Source organism: Sprattus sprattus (genome assembly GCF_963457725.1).
Source record: "Sprattus sprattus genome assembly, chromosome: 15".
Taxonomy (NCBI): Eukaryota; Metazoa; Chordata; class Actinopteri; order Clupeiformes; family Clupeidae; genus Sprattus; species Sprattus sprattus.
Genome location: NC_137913.1, coordinates 31,470,991 through 31,488,490, shown reverse-complemented (window position 1 = coordinate 31,488,490; position 17,500 = coordinate 31,470,991). Strand labels below are relative to the sequence as shown.

General features: G+C 43.6%; 1 protein-coding gene across 2 annotated transcripts in view; it reads right to left on the bottom strand.

The window, feature by feature from the left end:
• Nucleotides 1-17,500, bottom strand: part of cltcl1 (clathrin, heavy chain-like 1) — a 69,658-nt gene that overhangs the window by 17,024 nt on the left and 35,134 nt on the right. For both annotated transcript variants that reach the window (XM_080852863.1, XM_080852864.1), the window contains exons 14-25: nt 17,356-17,500; nt 17,027-17,152; nt 16,595-16,737; nt 12,396-12,630; nt 11,296-11,418; nt 8,305-8,450; nt 7,894-8,077; nt 7,379-7,571; nt 6,524-6,681; nt 1,362-1,526; nt 937-1,044; nt 404-571 (exon numbers count right to left, since the gene is read on the bottom strand). The exon at nt 17,356-17,500 is cut by the window's right edge and continues 19 nt beyond it. In XM_080852863.1, the coding sequence (XP_080708989.1) occupies nt 404-571; nt 937-1,044; nt 1,362-1,526; nt 6,524-6,681; nt 7,379-7,571; nt 7,894-8,077; nt 8,305-8,450; nt 11,296-11,418; nt 12,396-12,630; nt 16,595-16,737; nt 17,027-17,152; nt 17,356-17,500 (1,894 nt within the window). The remainder of the gene's footprint in view (nt 1-403; nt 572-936; nt 1,045-1,361; nt 1,527-6,523; nt 6,682-7,378; nt 7,572-7,893; nt 8,078-8,304; nt 8,451-11,295; nt 11,419-12,395; nt 12,631-16,594; nt 16,738-17,026; nt 17,153-17,355) is intronic.

Below are 17,500 nucleotides of genomic sequence, written 5' to 3'. Positions count from 1 at the left end.
CTCAACTTGGGCACACTCATTAGGCCAGCTATAACTCAGTCTATCTCAGCTTTGGCATGTTCATCCTGGAAAAAAAAATCAGTTTTTGCTGAGAAGGAGAGCTTTTTTTGCTGTTTTTGTGGTTTTCATTCTTGGCAGCAAAAATCAATAAATGGACGGCAAACACACTACCCACCCATGTAGTCACAAAACATGATATTGTAATAGGACATTTTACACCAAGATGTCGCCAAATGTCTTAATCACCAAAATCCATTGAAATTCACTGACATCCACCAGCTGTGTTGGTGTTGTTGGTGTCTGCAGGTGTTTGCAAATGAAGTGTGCTGTGTTTGTTTTAGACCAAAACCTCCCCAGTGCCTCAGTAGTTTGGGGCATGTTCAAGAGGAACGCGCTGACTCACCTTGGGGATGTTGACCCGTGACCAGAAGAGCTCCAGGTGCTCCCTCATCTTCAGCGGCTTGTACTTGGAGTAGAGGATGGCCAGCTCCGTGAACATGCCCATGTGAGCGCGCTCCAAACCCAGAGCTGCCTCCAGCACCACAATCAGCTCCTCAAAGAACCCCTGGTCCTGATAACACAGGCAAACACACACACACACACACACACACACACACACACACACACACACACACACACATATATAACACACACACACACACACACACACACACACACACACACACACACACACACACACACACACACACACACACACACACACACACACTCACACACACAGGCATACACACAAACACACACACACTCACACACTCACACACACACATACACACTCACACACTCACACACACACACACACACACACAGGCATCCAGTGATACAGTATGAACACATGTGTAAAATAGAAGCAGAGAGAGTCAATAGATAAAGAAGAGTAAATTAATAATAAATAAAAGTGAGAAAGAGACACACTACCTGGTAGTAGTTAATGAGCTCCTCCAGCTCATCAGCGTGGATGACAATATGGAGGCCACAGATCTGAGCCAGTCGGAACTCCTCGCCATCTACGCATGCAAAACACACCTAACACACACACACGCAGGCAGGCACACACACACACACACACACACACACACACACACACACATGCAGGTACACACACACACACACACACACACACACACACACACACACACACACACACAAACACACACACACACACACACATTCACACACAAACGCAGGCACACACACGCACACACACACAAACCACATGGTCACTATTCCATTTTAGTATGGGAACAAATCACAGAGCAGAACACTGGGACTTTGTCCAATCATATGTTATGGCTGTAAAGGCTCTGTTCAATGGTGTGTGACATTGCTGAGGTGTCCCCCACCTCCTTCCATGTGCGAGTAGAGTTGGCCTTGCGACTGCTGTCCACTGCAGCCTGGTACTCTTCCAGTCGGACCAGCGTGGAGGCCAGGCGTGCAAAGTTAGAGACGTTATTATACAGCAGCTTAGCAGCCTTGTACATGCCATCCTCATAACAACGATCTCCAACCTACAGAGGGAGAGAGACAGAGAGAGAGAGAGAGAGAGACAGAGAGAGACACACAGAGAGGGTGAGGGAAAGAGAGAGAGACACACGCCCTTGACTTCCAAATTACACAATTTGAACTTGAATCTAAAATTAAAAAACTCAAAACGAAAAAATCCTGCGGCCCTGATCACATCAGAGGAGAAATGATTAAAAACAGCACCCCTGAACTGCAAAGGGCTATCCTCAAACTGTTCAATCTCATCTTAACCTCTGGCTGTTTTCCTGACATCTGGAGCCAAGGGTATATTACACCCATCTATAAAAGTGGAGATAAACTAGACCCCAATAATTTCAGAGGCATCTGTGTGAACAGTAGTCTGGGGAAGGTGTTTAGCAGCATCATCAATGAACGAATAGCAGCATTCCTTAAGGAGCACAATGTCCTCAGCAAAGGTCAAATTGGATTTCTTCCAAGTTACCGCACTACGGACCACATTTACACTCTACACACCCTAGTAACTAAACATGTAAACCAAACACAAAAAGGAAAAATATTTGCTTGTTTTGTTGATTTCAAAAAAGCATTTGATTCAATCTGGCATGAAGGACTATTTTATAAACTTCTACAAAGCGGTGTAGGGGGTAAAGTTTACCAACTAGTTAAGGAAATGTACTCTGAAAACAGAAATGCTGTGAAAATTGGTGACAAAATTACAGAATACTTCACCCAAAAAAGAGGGGTGAGGCAGGGCTGTAGCCTCAGTCCAACTCTGTTCAATATTTACATCAATGAGTTAGCGGTACAGTTGGAACAGTCTACAGCTCCTGGCCTTACCCTAAAAGACAAAGAAATTAAATTCCTCCTCTATGCAGATGACCTGGTGCTGATGTCTCCCACTGCACAGGGACTACAACAGCACCTAGACCTGCTAGAGAAATACTGTCAGCAATGGGCCCTGACAGTAAACCTAAAAAAGACAAACATTATGGTATTCCAAAAGAAGCCCAGATGTCAGGAACACAGATACCATTTTAATCTAGGCAGCACCGCCCTAGATCACACGATGCAGTACACTTACCTTGGCTTGATTATAACTGCATCAGGGAGTTTCAGCATGGCAGTGAATGCACTAAAAGAAAAGGCTCGCAGAGCACTATATGCAATAAAAAGAAACTTCTGGAACATAAACATACCAATTCAAGTTTGGTGCAAAATCTTTGATTGTGTAATCCAGCCCATTGCGCTGTATGGAAGTGAGGTATGGGGTCCACTCAGTGAGCATAGCTACACTAGATGGGACAAACATCCTATAGAAAGCTTACATGCAGAGTTCTGCCGATTGATCTTAAAAATCCAAAAGAAAACACCAACAAATGCATGCAGAGCAGAACTAGGCAGATTCCCATTGGCCATCAACATGCAAAAAAGAGCCCTCAAATTCTGGATACATTTACAAACAAGTCCCACTGACACACTGCACTTTAATGCAGTAAAAACTCAAGATCTGAACCCTGAAAAGAGTCCTCTAAGTCAGCTTGTACTGAGACTAACTAATCTCCCCCTAACAGCCATTAATAACTTCTCTCAGACAAGCGCTGCTTTCAAACTGAACACCAATACGATCATTCAAGAATCTAAAGAAAAATATCTTGAACATTGGCAAAAGGAGACAAAAAAACAAAGCAAATTAGAATGTTACCGGTCCATAAAATCAGAATACCAATTGGAAGAATATCTCTTTACTGTTAGAGATATAAAGCAGAGACAGATCCTGACCAAATACAGACTAAGTGACCACTATCTTGCCATAGAAAAAGGCAGACAAAGAAAATCCTGGCTGCCAAGAGAGCAACGAATATGTGGTCACTGCGTAACAGGTGAGGTCGAGACAGAGGTGCACTTTCTTCTTCACTGTGAGAAATTCAATAATATAAGGAAGTCATACTTTGACAGGTTTACGAGCCTAATCCCAGGCTTCCAAAATCTAGAGGAACGGGAAAAGATGTCAGTCTTGCTTGGACAGCAGGGACAGACAGCGGGTCTTGCTGCCAAATTTGTCTGTGAATGCCATAGGGCAAGGGACGGTGATTGTGGTCTGTGAAGCTCTACACACACACACACACACACACACACACACACACAAGCACACACACACCCCCACAGTCACACACACACACACACACACAATCACACACACACACGGTCACACACACGCACACACACACACACACACACACACTTTTGTCTGTTGATATGTGTAGATTTATGTCTGTGCTATGCTTTGGCAATGCAAACTATATTTGTCATGCCAATAAAGCTCATTTGAATTTGAATTTGAATTTGACACACAGAGACACAAAGAGAGAGAGAGAGGGTAAGGGAAAGACAGACAGAGACAGAGAGAGAGAGACAGTGAGAGAGAGAGAGAGACAGAGACAGTGAGAGACAGAGAGAGACAGAGAGGGCGAGGGATAGACAGAGAGAAAGAGACAGTGAGGGACAGAGACAGAAAGGGTGAGGGAACAAGACAGACAGACAGACAGAGAGAGAGAGAGAGACAGCGAGAGGGTGAGAGACAACGAGAGAGACACAGAGAGGTTGAGGGAACAAGCCAGAGAGAGAGTTTTTATCAGGGAGATTAAATTGGGTTTATCAGGAGGTTTAACTGAGGAAAAAATGGGAGGAGGGTAGCAACAGATGACAAGCTTAAAGGATTACACAACTTTATTACATATGCTATAAGTAAACAATGCACGGCTTTGGACATGTGTTACATACCATATCTTTAAACATGGGCTTGTTTAAGGACAGTTATGTCTTTTCAATTGTGTAAAAGATGTGCTATCACTTGCTTTATGTGGACAATACCATAGGTAAGTTAATAGATGTGTTATATGAAAATATATTAAACGTATTAATGCCTACAATGGATGAAAATGTTATTAATATGTTATTACCTACAGTGTGTGGTTCTATGTGTGTTAAGCACGTTATACGTGTGCAGTGTTGGGAGTAACGCGTTACAAAAGTAACGAATTACTGTAATGCATTGCTTTTTGCGGTAACGCGGTAATGTAAGGCATTACAGAAAAAAAATTGGTAATATTAACCTCGGTACAGATGTCAGTAACGCGCGTTACAATGCATTTTTAACCTGGAATGAAGTGTTTTATTTCCCTTCATCCAAATTCGCCAAAATCACCGCGAGATCAGCAGAGGTGAAACGTCGGCGCAAAATGTTTCACTTCCTTTTCCTTTAGGCTAATCGATGCCGCTTTCAACGGTGGAATCGCCAGCTTTCCGAAAAATTGGCAGCAAGATCCCTGTGGCCACTAAGGTAAGGCTAAAACGTTCAGATATGGTATCCTTGCAGATATGATACCCAGATTACCCACACTACCACTGCGTCAACATGTTTTTTTCTTACTGGGCTAAGGTAACTTTCCTTCTGAAGCCATGTCACAATTAAATAAAATGTGGTTTGGAGCCACAAATGCATTGGTTCGAACAGACATGAATGAAAATGTACTTTTCCATTCTCAGAATATAGCTTAAAAATGAATCACAAACGATTCAATATGTGGCCATCCATCAACATGATCAGACAAGTTCAGAGAATTAACGTTAGCCTAATTTAGCACCAAGGTTCTCCCTCCTAGGCTAGGCTTTGTGATGTTACTTCACCCACCACTGTGGCTGTATCGTTTGACTTAAGACTCTTATCAAAGCAAACAAATGTATTGACAGTCTCTAGTTCCGCTACATATCTAACTGATCACAGGGATTTTGTTTCATATCAAAAATACGCCTAAAAGCCCACCTCTTCACTGAATAACCCGCTAGGTTGTTAGCTGAAAATACTAGGTAACGTTACTAACTTAGCTCTTTTACCATACAGTGTACATGTAGGATAAAGCGTCTTTCTGTGCAGAAAAAAAAGTGCACTTTACCTACAAATCATTAAACACTAGTTTAGCCCAGAGACATAGAATATTTCTATCTTTCTAGAATCCTTCTATGTATCTGGTTTAACCTACATAGTTCTAGATCAGAACATATACATAACGTCATTGTGAACCACGTCAATGTATTAAGATGAAACGTAGTCTACAAGAAGTATGTTTAATACAATAAACCATAAGATGAACTTGAATTTGAAGGTTAATATTGAAAATGTGTGATGCACTGCCTGTTTCTGTCCCATATGGATTTTTATTTTATTTTTTAGATCTAGCCTAGGGCCTATACATGTATGCGTTTTATAAATTTGAAATATAATGCGGAGCATTTTTGTAAGGGCGTGCTGAACATGAACATTGTTGTTTATATCTTAGACTCTTGAATTTGAAATCTGTCTATTTTCTTATATTTTCAGCATGTACTTCAAAGCCGAAAAACCTTCACAAAGGACTTGGATGCCCTGGTGCTATGTGTACTGCCTCCCCACCATAGGTGTACAGCCGATACACTAATCCAGTTGCAAACATTTTTTTATTTTTTATGACGCATAAACTATGCTTAATGCTGTGAAGTTGGAAATAATAAAGGCATAGAAATGCTAATTTTGTATCCTGTCATATTTTTAGACATTACAATACAGTCCAATTATTGTTAATATGAATAGGCCTAAAGTTACAGTATTTCTATCACAATTTGCCAGACTTTGACCTTTTGTCTGTTCTTGCGATGATTGTTCTTTGTATTGTGCCATGAGCCATCACTGTGGCTATTATGTTCTACTGTTTACCATAAGTACAGATACCACATCACCTTCCACTGGATGTGTGATTCACTAATTGAGCGTCTTGAGCTTCATTACAGTAAGATTGCCAAATCCATACTTCCAGTGATTTTGGTGCGAGTAACTTACAAGTAATACAATAGTAGTGTAATGCCTTACATTTTAAAAACAGTAATATTGTAATGTAACGAATTACTTTAAAATGACAGTAACAAGTAATAAATAATGCATTCCAGTTTTGAAGTAACTTGCCCAACACTGTACGTGTGTTATTACCTGCTGTATGTTGGCATTGGTAGGGCCGTTGATGAGCTCCTCTAGTTCAGCCAGACGGCTGGTCTTAGCCAGGGCAAAGATGAGCTCAGTCTCAACGTAAGACTCCCGAGACTTCATCTTCGCCATCTGAAGATACTTCACCAGTTCCTCCCAGTTATCTACAGAGAGAGAGAGAGAGAGAGAGAGAGAGAGAGAGAGGGAGAGAGAGGGAGAGAGAGAAAGAGGGTGGTGAAAGCGAGATGAATAGTGCTAGTTATGATAGAGTTAGTAGGCTAGTAATAGTGTTGTTACTACTGGTGTAACATCTGATGAGTGGCTGGTGCTGGCATTGGAAGGAGCATCCTTGCAAGACAGGGCGCCTCGGATGGGAGAAATCCACCATCCCTGCTGAAAGCTAAACTTCTGACTATTTAAACCTTGTCCAATGGGTTTATCAGGGCCTTCACTTTCAGCCTTGTGCTGGGAGGGGAGCCCGATTGCAATTGTTGTTGTTGTTTGTCTAATGAATATACTTTCATGCAGCTCCGGTGTCCTGAGATAACTAGGGTGAATTTTCACCTATCAGTTAGAAGTGCTAGAAATAATAGTGCTTGTTGTGATAGTGTTAGAAGTGCTAGTATTAATAGTAGTAGTTGTGATAGTGTTAGAAGTGCTAGTATTAATAGTAGTAGTTGTGATAGTGTTAGAAGTGCTAGTATTAATAGTGTTAGTTGTGATGGTGTTAGTGGTAGTATTAATACTATTAGTTATGATAGTGTTAGAAGTGCTAGTAATAATAGTGCTAGTTGTGATAGTGTTAGTGGTGAAGGGGTTAACGTGACTTGTAATAGTGCCACATGAGATGGTGTTTATTACTTTTTCGGCTGGCGGCGGTGACCACCTCAATGTATGCGCTGGGCTCCTCGGCTCTGATGTAGGAGTCTATGGCATCCCTCACGAGCTCCCTCTGCAGCTGGGCACACGCCAACTGACTCCACACCCCGGCCTCCCCACACTGCTCCGCAAACTCATACGCCCGGTCCAGGTTACCAATGTGCTCTATCAGAACCTAAACACACACACATGCACACACGCACACACACACACACATTTCAATTCTTTATTTGAATCCACCAATCTTATTCTACCCAGGGATATGGAGTTTTTGTAAGGGTATGTTTAGATTAGATTTTTTTTTTTTAGTCTCATGTTATTATTGCTGAGGTCTTCTAGAATATAATCATAAATGCCACTTTGGCCTCAATGTTTTTACTTAGGGGAAATATACATATACATCAAGGCATTTCAGACTACCTAAAAAAAGGCTTGGAGTCAGTAGAGTTAAGTGGTAAAATGATCGTTAGTATGGTATGGTTGAGGTGACCTCATACCTGTATCGCTGAAGTATTGACATCAAACTTCTTGAAGATGGCGAAAGCTTCCTCGAAGAGCTGGTTGTTGATGGCAATGTTGGCAATGTCAGGAGCATCGTAGTTGTCGAGGCGGTTGATATACTCCATGACACGTGTTTGGTCAGCCTTAATGGCTGTCAGGATCAACAGGTTTTGCAGATTTCTGAAGGTTTATAAAATTATAAACAAGCCATAAAGATCATGTTTCCATTACTGTAAGAAGGATAGTCCTAGGGCAGTTTGTGATGCCTAAAAATGATTTAGCTTTCATCTTTACTCTACTTAAATGCTATGAATGAAGGAGTGTGTGTGTGTGTGTGTGTGTGTGTGTGTGTGTGTGTGTGTGTGTGTGTGTGTGTGTGTGTGTGTGTGTGTGTGTGTGTGTCCAACCTGTGTTCGCTGAAGACTGAGTTGTCCAGGACAATCTTCTCCAGCAGCTCGATGAGCTCATTGGGCAGGTCGGCTGTCATGAAGGCCTTCACCGACACAGACACCTCCTCTGGGTCCTGTGTCTCAGGAAGGGCTGTCTGTACCACCTGTGTGTGTGTGTGTGTGTGTGTGTGTGTGTGTGTGTGTGTGTGTGTGTGTGTGTGTGTGTGTGTGTGTGTGTGTGTGTGTGTGTGTGTGTGTGTGTGTGTGTGTGTGTGTGTGTGTGTGTGTGTGTGTGTGTGTGTGTGTGTGTGTGTGTGTGTGTGTGTGTGTGTGTGTGTGTGTGTGTGTGTGTGTGTGTGTGTGTAATCATATGACAACAATTAATTCATGCTAGCAATGGAATAATGTAATCTCATTACAGGTACCAAGGGAATAGTAATGTAACAGTTCTCTGCTGACCTTTGCTGAAAATGTGTTCAAATCAGAGCAATGCTGTCATACAGCAGAACTGTGCTGGGTAATGCTTCAATAGATCAGTGCTGTGCTGACCTGTGCTCAAATATAACTGTGCTGTGCTGACCTGTGCTGTGCTGACCTCTGCTCCAATATAACTGTGCTGTGCTGACCTGTGCTGTGCTGACCTGTGCTCAAATATAACTGTGCTGTGCTGACCTGTGCTGTGCTGACCTGTGCTCCAATATAACTGTGCTGTGCTGACCTGTGCTGTGCTGACCTGTGCTCAAATATAACTGTGCTGTGCTGACCTGTGCTGTGCTGACCTGTGCTCCAATATAACTGTGCTGTGCTGACCTGTGCTCCAATATAACTGTGCTGTGCTGACCTGTGCTCCAATATAACTGTGCTGTGCTGAATTTTGCTCTAATAGACTGGTGCTACCGGGATCTGTTTCACAAGTTCATCTATCACAAGTTCATCAGAAAAATGAAGCTGTCCACCTGTGCCTTGGACCCTTTCCCTTCAACCCTGCTGAAAACCAACATCTCTTCCATCTCTCCACTCATCACCAGGATCATTAACCTCTCCCTCCTGGCCGGCCATATCCCAAACTCGTTAAAAACTGCTGTCATCAGACCACTGTTGAAAAAAACCCTCTCTGGATCCAGAAGTCCTCTCCAACTACAGGCCCATCTCCAATCTTCCTTTCCTGTCAAAGGTTCTGGAAAAAACAGTTGCAGCACAACTCCAAGATCACCTCAAACTAAATAACCTTTTTGAGAAGTTGCAGTCAGGTTTTCGTACTGGCCATAGTACAGAGACAGCCTTGGTCAGGGTCACCAATAACCTCCTGATGGCAGTAGACACTGGCTCCCCATATCTCCTCATCCTCCTGGACCTAACAGCGGCTTTTGACACAGTGGATCACAGCATCCTCTTCCACCACCTGCAATACACCATTGGGCTCTCAGACAATGTACTAAACCGGTTCACCTCTTACCTAACCGACAGAACTGAGCACGTCGCCTTGGGCAGTGCAAAATCTTACACCCACAACGTCACCTGCGGCGTCCCTCAAGGCTCTGTGCTGGGCCCCACCCTCTTCTCCCTCTACCTGCTCCCCCTGGTCAATGTCATCAGCAAGTATGGGATTTCCTACCATTGCTATGCTGATAACACACAGCTCTACATAAGGACAACACCCACTTCTGCTGCACCTCTGCCAACATCCACTCTGACCACCTGCTTGGAGGAGATTGAGGCGTGGATGAAGGTAAACTTCCTACAGCTGAACAGTTCAAAAACGGAAGCTATACTAGTCGGCACACCACATCAGCTCCGCTCTTCCACCATCACTAACATTACCTTCTCTGGCCAAAACATTTCTCTTTCCAAATCAGTTACCAACCTGGGTGTTAAAATGGATTCTGAATTGACCTATGACACCCACATCAAACACCTCTGCAAGGTTTCATTCCATCACCTCAGGAACATTGCCAAACTCCGTCCATCACTCACCCTGGCAGATGCAGAGAAGCTTGTCCACGCCTTTGTCTCCTCCAGACTGGACTACTGTAACGCACTCCTCATTGGGATCCCTGGCAAGAGCATACAGAGACTGCAATATATCCAGAACAGCGCTGCCAGGATCCTGTTGAGGGTGCGTAAACACGACCACATCACCTCCACCCTGAAAGCTCCTGGTCCCACTCAGAATAGAGTTCAAGGACTCCCTCCTCACCCACAAATGCCTTTACGGACATGCTGCCCCCTACCTCAGGGGACTCCTCTCCCCCCAGACCCCCTCACTCTCCCTCCGTTCTGCATCCGCAAACACCCATTCAAGCCACCAGAACCAAGCTCTGCACCATGGGTAAACGGGGTTTCTCCTCTGCTGCCCCAAGGCTGTGGCTTGCCCTCCCTGACCATCTCAGGGCCCCACAGTCTACTGACGTTTTTAAAAAAGGCCTAAAAACGTATCTTTTTTCAAAAGCTTTCTGCTAATTCATTTTCATTGTTGTTTTATATGTATATGTAGCACTTTGAGATTTGTATAATGTAAAGTGCAATACAAATAAAATGTATTATTATTATTATCTCAATGATTACTTTATGCCAGTGAGAGTAAACATTACTTGGCAAGGGGATTGACAGGGTCCTGAAATGCCTAGCAGGGATCTAACTAACGATCCCGGTGAGTAAATCTGTTTTGGAATAACACGTGGGGGTGGAATTAAAATCACAGAAGTAAATGCGCGGCCTGCTGATCATTGTTTGTTTATGAAACATCATCTGTGTGACGGAATAAATAACCTCAGGCTTTGTTTGTAAAACACAATTTGTGTGACGGAACAAATAATCTACCCCTTTTGTTGTAAAACATAATTTGTGTGACAGAATGGGTAATCTCAGCCCTTTGTTTGTCAAACATAATTTGGGTGACTGAACATAATCTCAGCCCTTTGCTTGTAAAACCTAATATGTGTGACGGAGCGGATCATCTCAGGCCTTTGGTGTCCCAGTGTCGCCCCCTCCTCTCTCTGGCCTCCTCACCTGGTCGATCAGCTGACGCCTGAAAGGGTTGTCTTCCTCCAGCACACCAGCCCACAGCTCTGCATCCTTCCGCCGCACCAGGTAACGAGATTCACTCTTGAAGAGCGAGTTCTCGTTGCACATCTGGAACAGGTAAATATTGGGTAAACTGTGAGGCGGTGTAAGGTGGAATCAGATGAGAGAGTAACTATAGCAGAGAATGATAAACACATTCAATGTCACTAACTGGATGCAAATTTGTCATTAATATTAAAAAGGCATTCTTTTCTTAAGACCTTTCTGGATCCTAAACCTGACAGTCATAAATCAATACAAATCAAACTTTATCTTTATAGCGCCTTTCATACCAAGAGGCAACACAATGCGCTTCATTGTGTGTCAATGCGTCATGTCCTTAACCACAACCTTACTACCAATAGCCTGGTTAGAAAAGGCGTTCACAAGGCTATTTGTAGTAAGGTTGTGGTTAAGGACATGACGCATGGATTTAGAGGTCAGGTCTTAGATCAGTCTTGAGATGGGGATGAAGGTAACATGAGTTAAAAGGTCAGATCTAAGATCAGTATTGAGCTGGGGATAAAGGTAACATCAGTTTAGAGGTCAGGTCTTAGATCAGTATGGGTCACCATTCATGGAAGAATTAAATTCTGTGTGCTTCAAGTATGTATATTAAAATAAATGTCAGATCAAAGCCAGTCAAAGGGCACTTTAAGGTAGAATTAACTACTTTAAGGAGCACATGAAGACAGAATTAATGACTTTAAAGGAAAACATTGTGATTTTTCAACTCTATTTTAAGATCTTTTTGGGGCAAGATTTTTACTGGGTACAAAAATGATCCAAATCGGTCCAATATTGAGTTGGAACACAAAATCTGACAACCTCAAAACTTGGATGGAATCCTATGGAGCTAGCATGCACGTCAAAGTACATTACATTTACATTTAGTCATTTAGCAGACGTTTTTATCCAGAGCGACATACAAGGGAAGTAAACCGCTTGTTTCTTAATATAGGGCCCAGGTTGAAAAATCATTTTCCTTCAAAAAAAGGAAAGAAGGAAAGAAGCTGCCAGGTTCTGGAGGAGTTGGTGCCAGTCACCTTGATGAGCTCCTGGTCACACTGTCCCCTTTCGTAGGCCACGAAGGCCAGGTGTGGATCCCTCCTCTCACAGTAGCGGCCCACCACTGCACTCTCATAGAACAGGTTCTCACGCAGGAAGCGCTCCGGGTCGTTGTTGCTGTCGATGTAAATCTTGGCCACGGCATTGTGGGTAGCCGGCTCCTCGCAGCCCTCTGAAAGGCGGGACTCCAGCCAAGGGAGGAGGAGCTTCAGTCTGGAAGGTAATTCGTTAGGGAAAGGTTATTAGGGGGTTCAGTCAGAGCCGGTTCAGACCTCCATGGGGCCCTAGGCAAAATTCTGCCAAGGGGCCCTCCTAACTGAACCCCCAAAATGTTCAACCGTCGCACCTGACACCCAGTGCTTCCACTCATCCCCCCTTTAAATATATTGCATATCGCCGTCCTGTTGGTCCAACTCAGAATAAATACAGACCAAATCAGCAGAAAAATGTGAACACTGAGAGAAAAAACACAAAGACCTTAGGGCCTGATTTACTAATATGCGAGCGCTTCTTAATCTGCGTTCGCAAATTAACGCACGGTGTTTTTGTGCATTTTACTTGGTATTTATCAAGCCAGATCTGCGCTGGGCAAACTGTGCTTACTCCGCCCTTTAAAGAGCCTGATTTACTAAGATTGATTTGCGAACGCATCTTTGCCAGGCGCACATTAACGCACGGTGATTCCCCGCATTTTCCGTGATATTTATCAAGCCAGATACGCGCTGGGCAATCATTATTTAGCGCACCGTTAAAAGACTGGAGAACTTGCCAGCAAGTTACTGCCACCATGGAGATTCGAGGAAGAAAAAACTAAGGTTCAGCGAATAGATAGCGAATAGATAGCAGATAGATATATTGGTTCACGTTCGCTCAATCACTGAACCTGATTCAATGGGTTATATTGTTGTTTTGCCCGCCATCATCTACAGCGAGATGTTTAAAAGAACACGATTATAAATAATATGCTATTGGTGGCATTAATGCATAAACTGTCTATTATAACAATATATATGTGTACATGGCGAGATTAATACGTTCTACAAGGGACATGGGTTCACTACAATATATCCCCACTGAAACAAATACATTTACCAAGTAGACAGGCCTCTCCAAAATCACCGTTGCTCAATCATGGATAAATGGCACTATTCCGAAAGATAAAACTGTCATGGACAGACCACTTCCACGTAAGTAATGGTCATGTTGGCATCACATATGACCTGGACATTCATTGAATATGTGTGCTTTCTGTTTCGGTAAACGTGTTCGCGGATTGAAGGTGGGACTGTTTGCATGTGGGTGCGATCAATTTCTCCAATTACGTTCGGAAAGTTTAATTTCATATATATGAATATATGAATTATACGAGTTGAAACAAATATTTCTGCTCGCTGTCTCTGTCTATGTCTTTGCCTTGCTGCTGCCATATCAACGTTTTCAGACTCAGTGGAAATGCGCTTGGTTAAGACGTGCTTTTATGAGGCGGAGAATTAGCCTGCAAATCAGAGATGTGCGCTCGCCGGGCAGTTTAGTAAATACCACGCAGTTCATCATTAGGCGCACTCCTCCCATTAAATAGCGCTACACGCCTACGTTACCACCCACGTTTCCGAACCATCCCACCTGTTTGCAGGTACACACCCTCAAAGCGTTAATATGCGCTGCGCCAGCTTAGTAAATACCGTTTTTCGTTACGACCGCTATTTTACGCCAGAAAATGGGCGCAATCCTGTTAGTAAATCAGGCCCTAAAAATCTTTAAAAGGCAGCCTATTTACAATCAACAGTTAATTTACCAGCTCCCATGCTAACATGAAAACACACACATTGGTTCTAACTTTCAAATCTTCAATGGTCCAGTGAAAATATGCCAAGGTTCTCAGAAGAAGCAACTATTTGTTATAGAAAGACTACAAACTCTGAATCACTTGGAATTAAAACCATTTTATTTAGCAGATCCATATTGTCCGTTTTCTGTTGAAGTGGTTGCTAGGCAAACAAATTGAGTCGTGAGAAGACTTGAGCTTAACAAAACGACATGTTTTCGATTGACAATGACCGTGTCTTTATAAAATGAAAGGAGAGTAAAATGCCATAATAAACAACGTACTAACCTCGAAACATCAAACCAATACTTCAAGCAACAGTTTGATATTTCTCGGTATGATCTCACTCTATTAATAAGTGTTTATTATTTAGCACCATTGTCATAATATTTCACGAGTTTTATTTATTCACCAAGTATAAATCGTATCTGCGTCTATATTTGCCTGTGGGCTATCCAAGCAAACAAACTTCAATCTTAGTCAATATGTATCCATTACTTTCCAAAGTTTCCATTTTGTTAAGTGCAGTTGTAACTATACAAGGCTACAACTAAAATTATAGAAGCTAGCAAGACGCACACAGAGACCGGGGATCCCCAAAATCCGTGTATCATTCGTTCATTTGTTTTTCCGATTTAGACGAGAATTGAAAAAATGAAAACACCGTTTGATTTCTCGTTTTTCCCTTTTCAAAACCAAAACCAGAAATCGGATTACGGTTCGTTTTCTCGTTTTTTCCATTCTGCACCCCCAAACGGAAAATGGAAAATCCACGCTGCTTTTTTTGTGGGATCCCCGCGCCCCGGCGCAGGGCGCACCACCGGCCCGTCTCGCCCGCTCTGTCGGGGAGGTGGAGCAAGAGCGAGCGCGATAGGACCCGAAAGATGGTGAACTATGCCTGGGCAGGGCGAAGCCAGAGGAAACTCTGCTGGAGGCCCGTAGCGGTCCTGACGTGCAAATCGGTCGTCCGACCTGGGTGGGCCTAGAAGCTCGTAGAGAGTCCGTTGATGGTGCATCTTTCTCGGTCACATATTTTTGACATCCCGGTGCCTGTAGAGGTTGAAAACAAGGGCCTAGAAGCTCGTAGAGAGTCCGTTTATGGTGCACTGTCCTCGGTCACATATTTTTGACATCCCGGTGCCTGTGGAGGATGAAAACAAGGGCCTATAAGCTCGTAGAGAGTTCGTTGATGGTGCACTGTCCTCGGTCACATTATGTTCACATCCTGGTACCTCTGGATGATGATAACAAGGATCACACACCTCGTAGCGAGTCCGCTAAAGGTGCACTGTCCTCGGACACATTATGTTCACATCCTGGTGCCTGTGGAGGATGGAACCAGGGGTGTAGCTGCTCAGGGCCAGTCCGCTGATGGTGTACTATTCTCGGACACCTGTTCCCATGGTTAACCAGTTTGGACTTAGAAATATTTTGAAATATGACAACCAATACGGCCAGGATTTGTTATTCGAATGTTTCATTTTCCATTTTCCGTTTGGGGGTGCAGAATGGAAAAAACGAGAAAACGAACCGTAATCCGATTTCTGGTTTTGGTTTTGAAAAGGGAAAAACGAGAAATCAAACGTTGTTTTCATTTTTTCAATTCTCGTCTAAATCGGAAAAACAAATGAACGAATGATACACGGATTCCCCAAGGGCTCACCGCCCTGTTGATGTAGGTCTAACACGGACTGTCCCTCCCTCTCTCCCACCAGGAGAGGAGAGTTAAAGGCTTTACCTGACTGCTGCTCCCGCAGTTCATTTTCAAGTTCCTTCCCCTTCCTTTTTTCATTCCCCGAGGGATAGCTCCCTATACATGTCTATGGATAGCTCCGCTTCATCTTTCTACACTAATGATGCGCATGGGTAGCTATCTGACGTCCGCGACGGACAGTTACGTTGTCACATTTTTTTTCTTTCCCCACGGGGCCTTTATTATAAATAATACATTTGCGGGGCCCTACGCAACGTGCGTAGTGTGCGTGTTGGAAGAACCGGTACTGGGTTCAGTCAATGCAGTGGTTCAGTGTTGATTGTGACCTGAATATTAACAAGAGACAACTAATAACGAACTAATAAGAACTACAGCACAATCAGTAATCATTTACACACATTAAAAAGAACTAGCTTCGCTATCAGGTAAGTACGTAAAGAAACTAACTAAGTTTTCAATGAGAGGTCAGGCAGTGCATACAAGCATATAATGGACTTCGCAGTGAAGTGCCAGGAGTTGTTTGGGATGGGATAGTGTTCATTTATGACTAGAGGAGATGTAAAACAGTAAATAAGGTGTTCTAAGGACTCTGTAATAATGTCTTGTAGGAGTGTAATATGGGAGGTATATTAAAGGACCTGTTCCTTTTCTCCACCTCGGCCACCAGGTCGTCCGTGCTGAAGGGGCCCTTGACGGCCATGAGCAGGTTCTTCATCACATCCTCAGAGCAGTCCACGTCCAGCAGACCACCCAACACTACAGGCAGCCTGCTGGGGTTTACCTGCACACACACACACACACACACACACACGCACACACACACGCACATGCACACGCACACGCACACGCACACGCACACGCACACGCACACACAATTAGGTTATACACACCCACACACACAGAATAAGGTTATACACACACAAAATTAGGTTATACACACACACAAACAAATATGCAAACACACACACTCTATCCATATTTCAAAGGTTTATGCATACATTACACATACTGTTGTCAAATGTTTCAGTTGTTTGTGTGGCTCAGGTTGATGACATCAGCTGAGCCTTTACCTTCTGCACGTAGATCTCAATGTACTTCTGCAGGCTGTTGTGGTAGAGGTACAGGACCAGGTCATGGACAAAGTCAAAGCGATCACACACTACGATAAGAGGCAGCTGATCCGTTAGCTTAGCTTCCTGTGAATGGAGCAGAAATATACACACACAGACACACACACACACACACACACACACACACACACACACACACAGGAGGAAGAGGGGAAGCAGAGATAGAGGTGCTAATTCATTATCTGGGTTCCTCTCCCTTTCCCTCTGACTTGTCTTCTGCTTCCTGTCCTTTTCTTCTGCGTGTCCTCCCACCTCCATCACTCTCTCACCTTGAGGAAGTTCTTCACCCGCTCCGGGTCGTAGCAGTTGCTCTCTCTGCAGACGCGCTCCACCTCTTGGATCTGGCCGGTCTTACATGCCGCCTGGATGTACTTGTAGTGAACGTCTGGGTCCTGGCTGAAGTTCATGATGGAA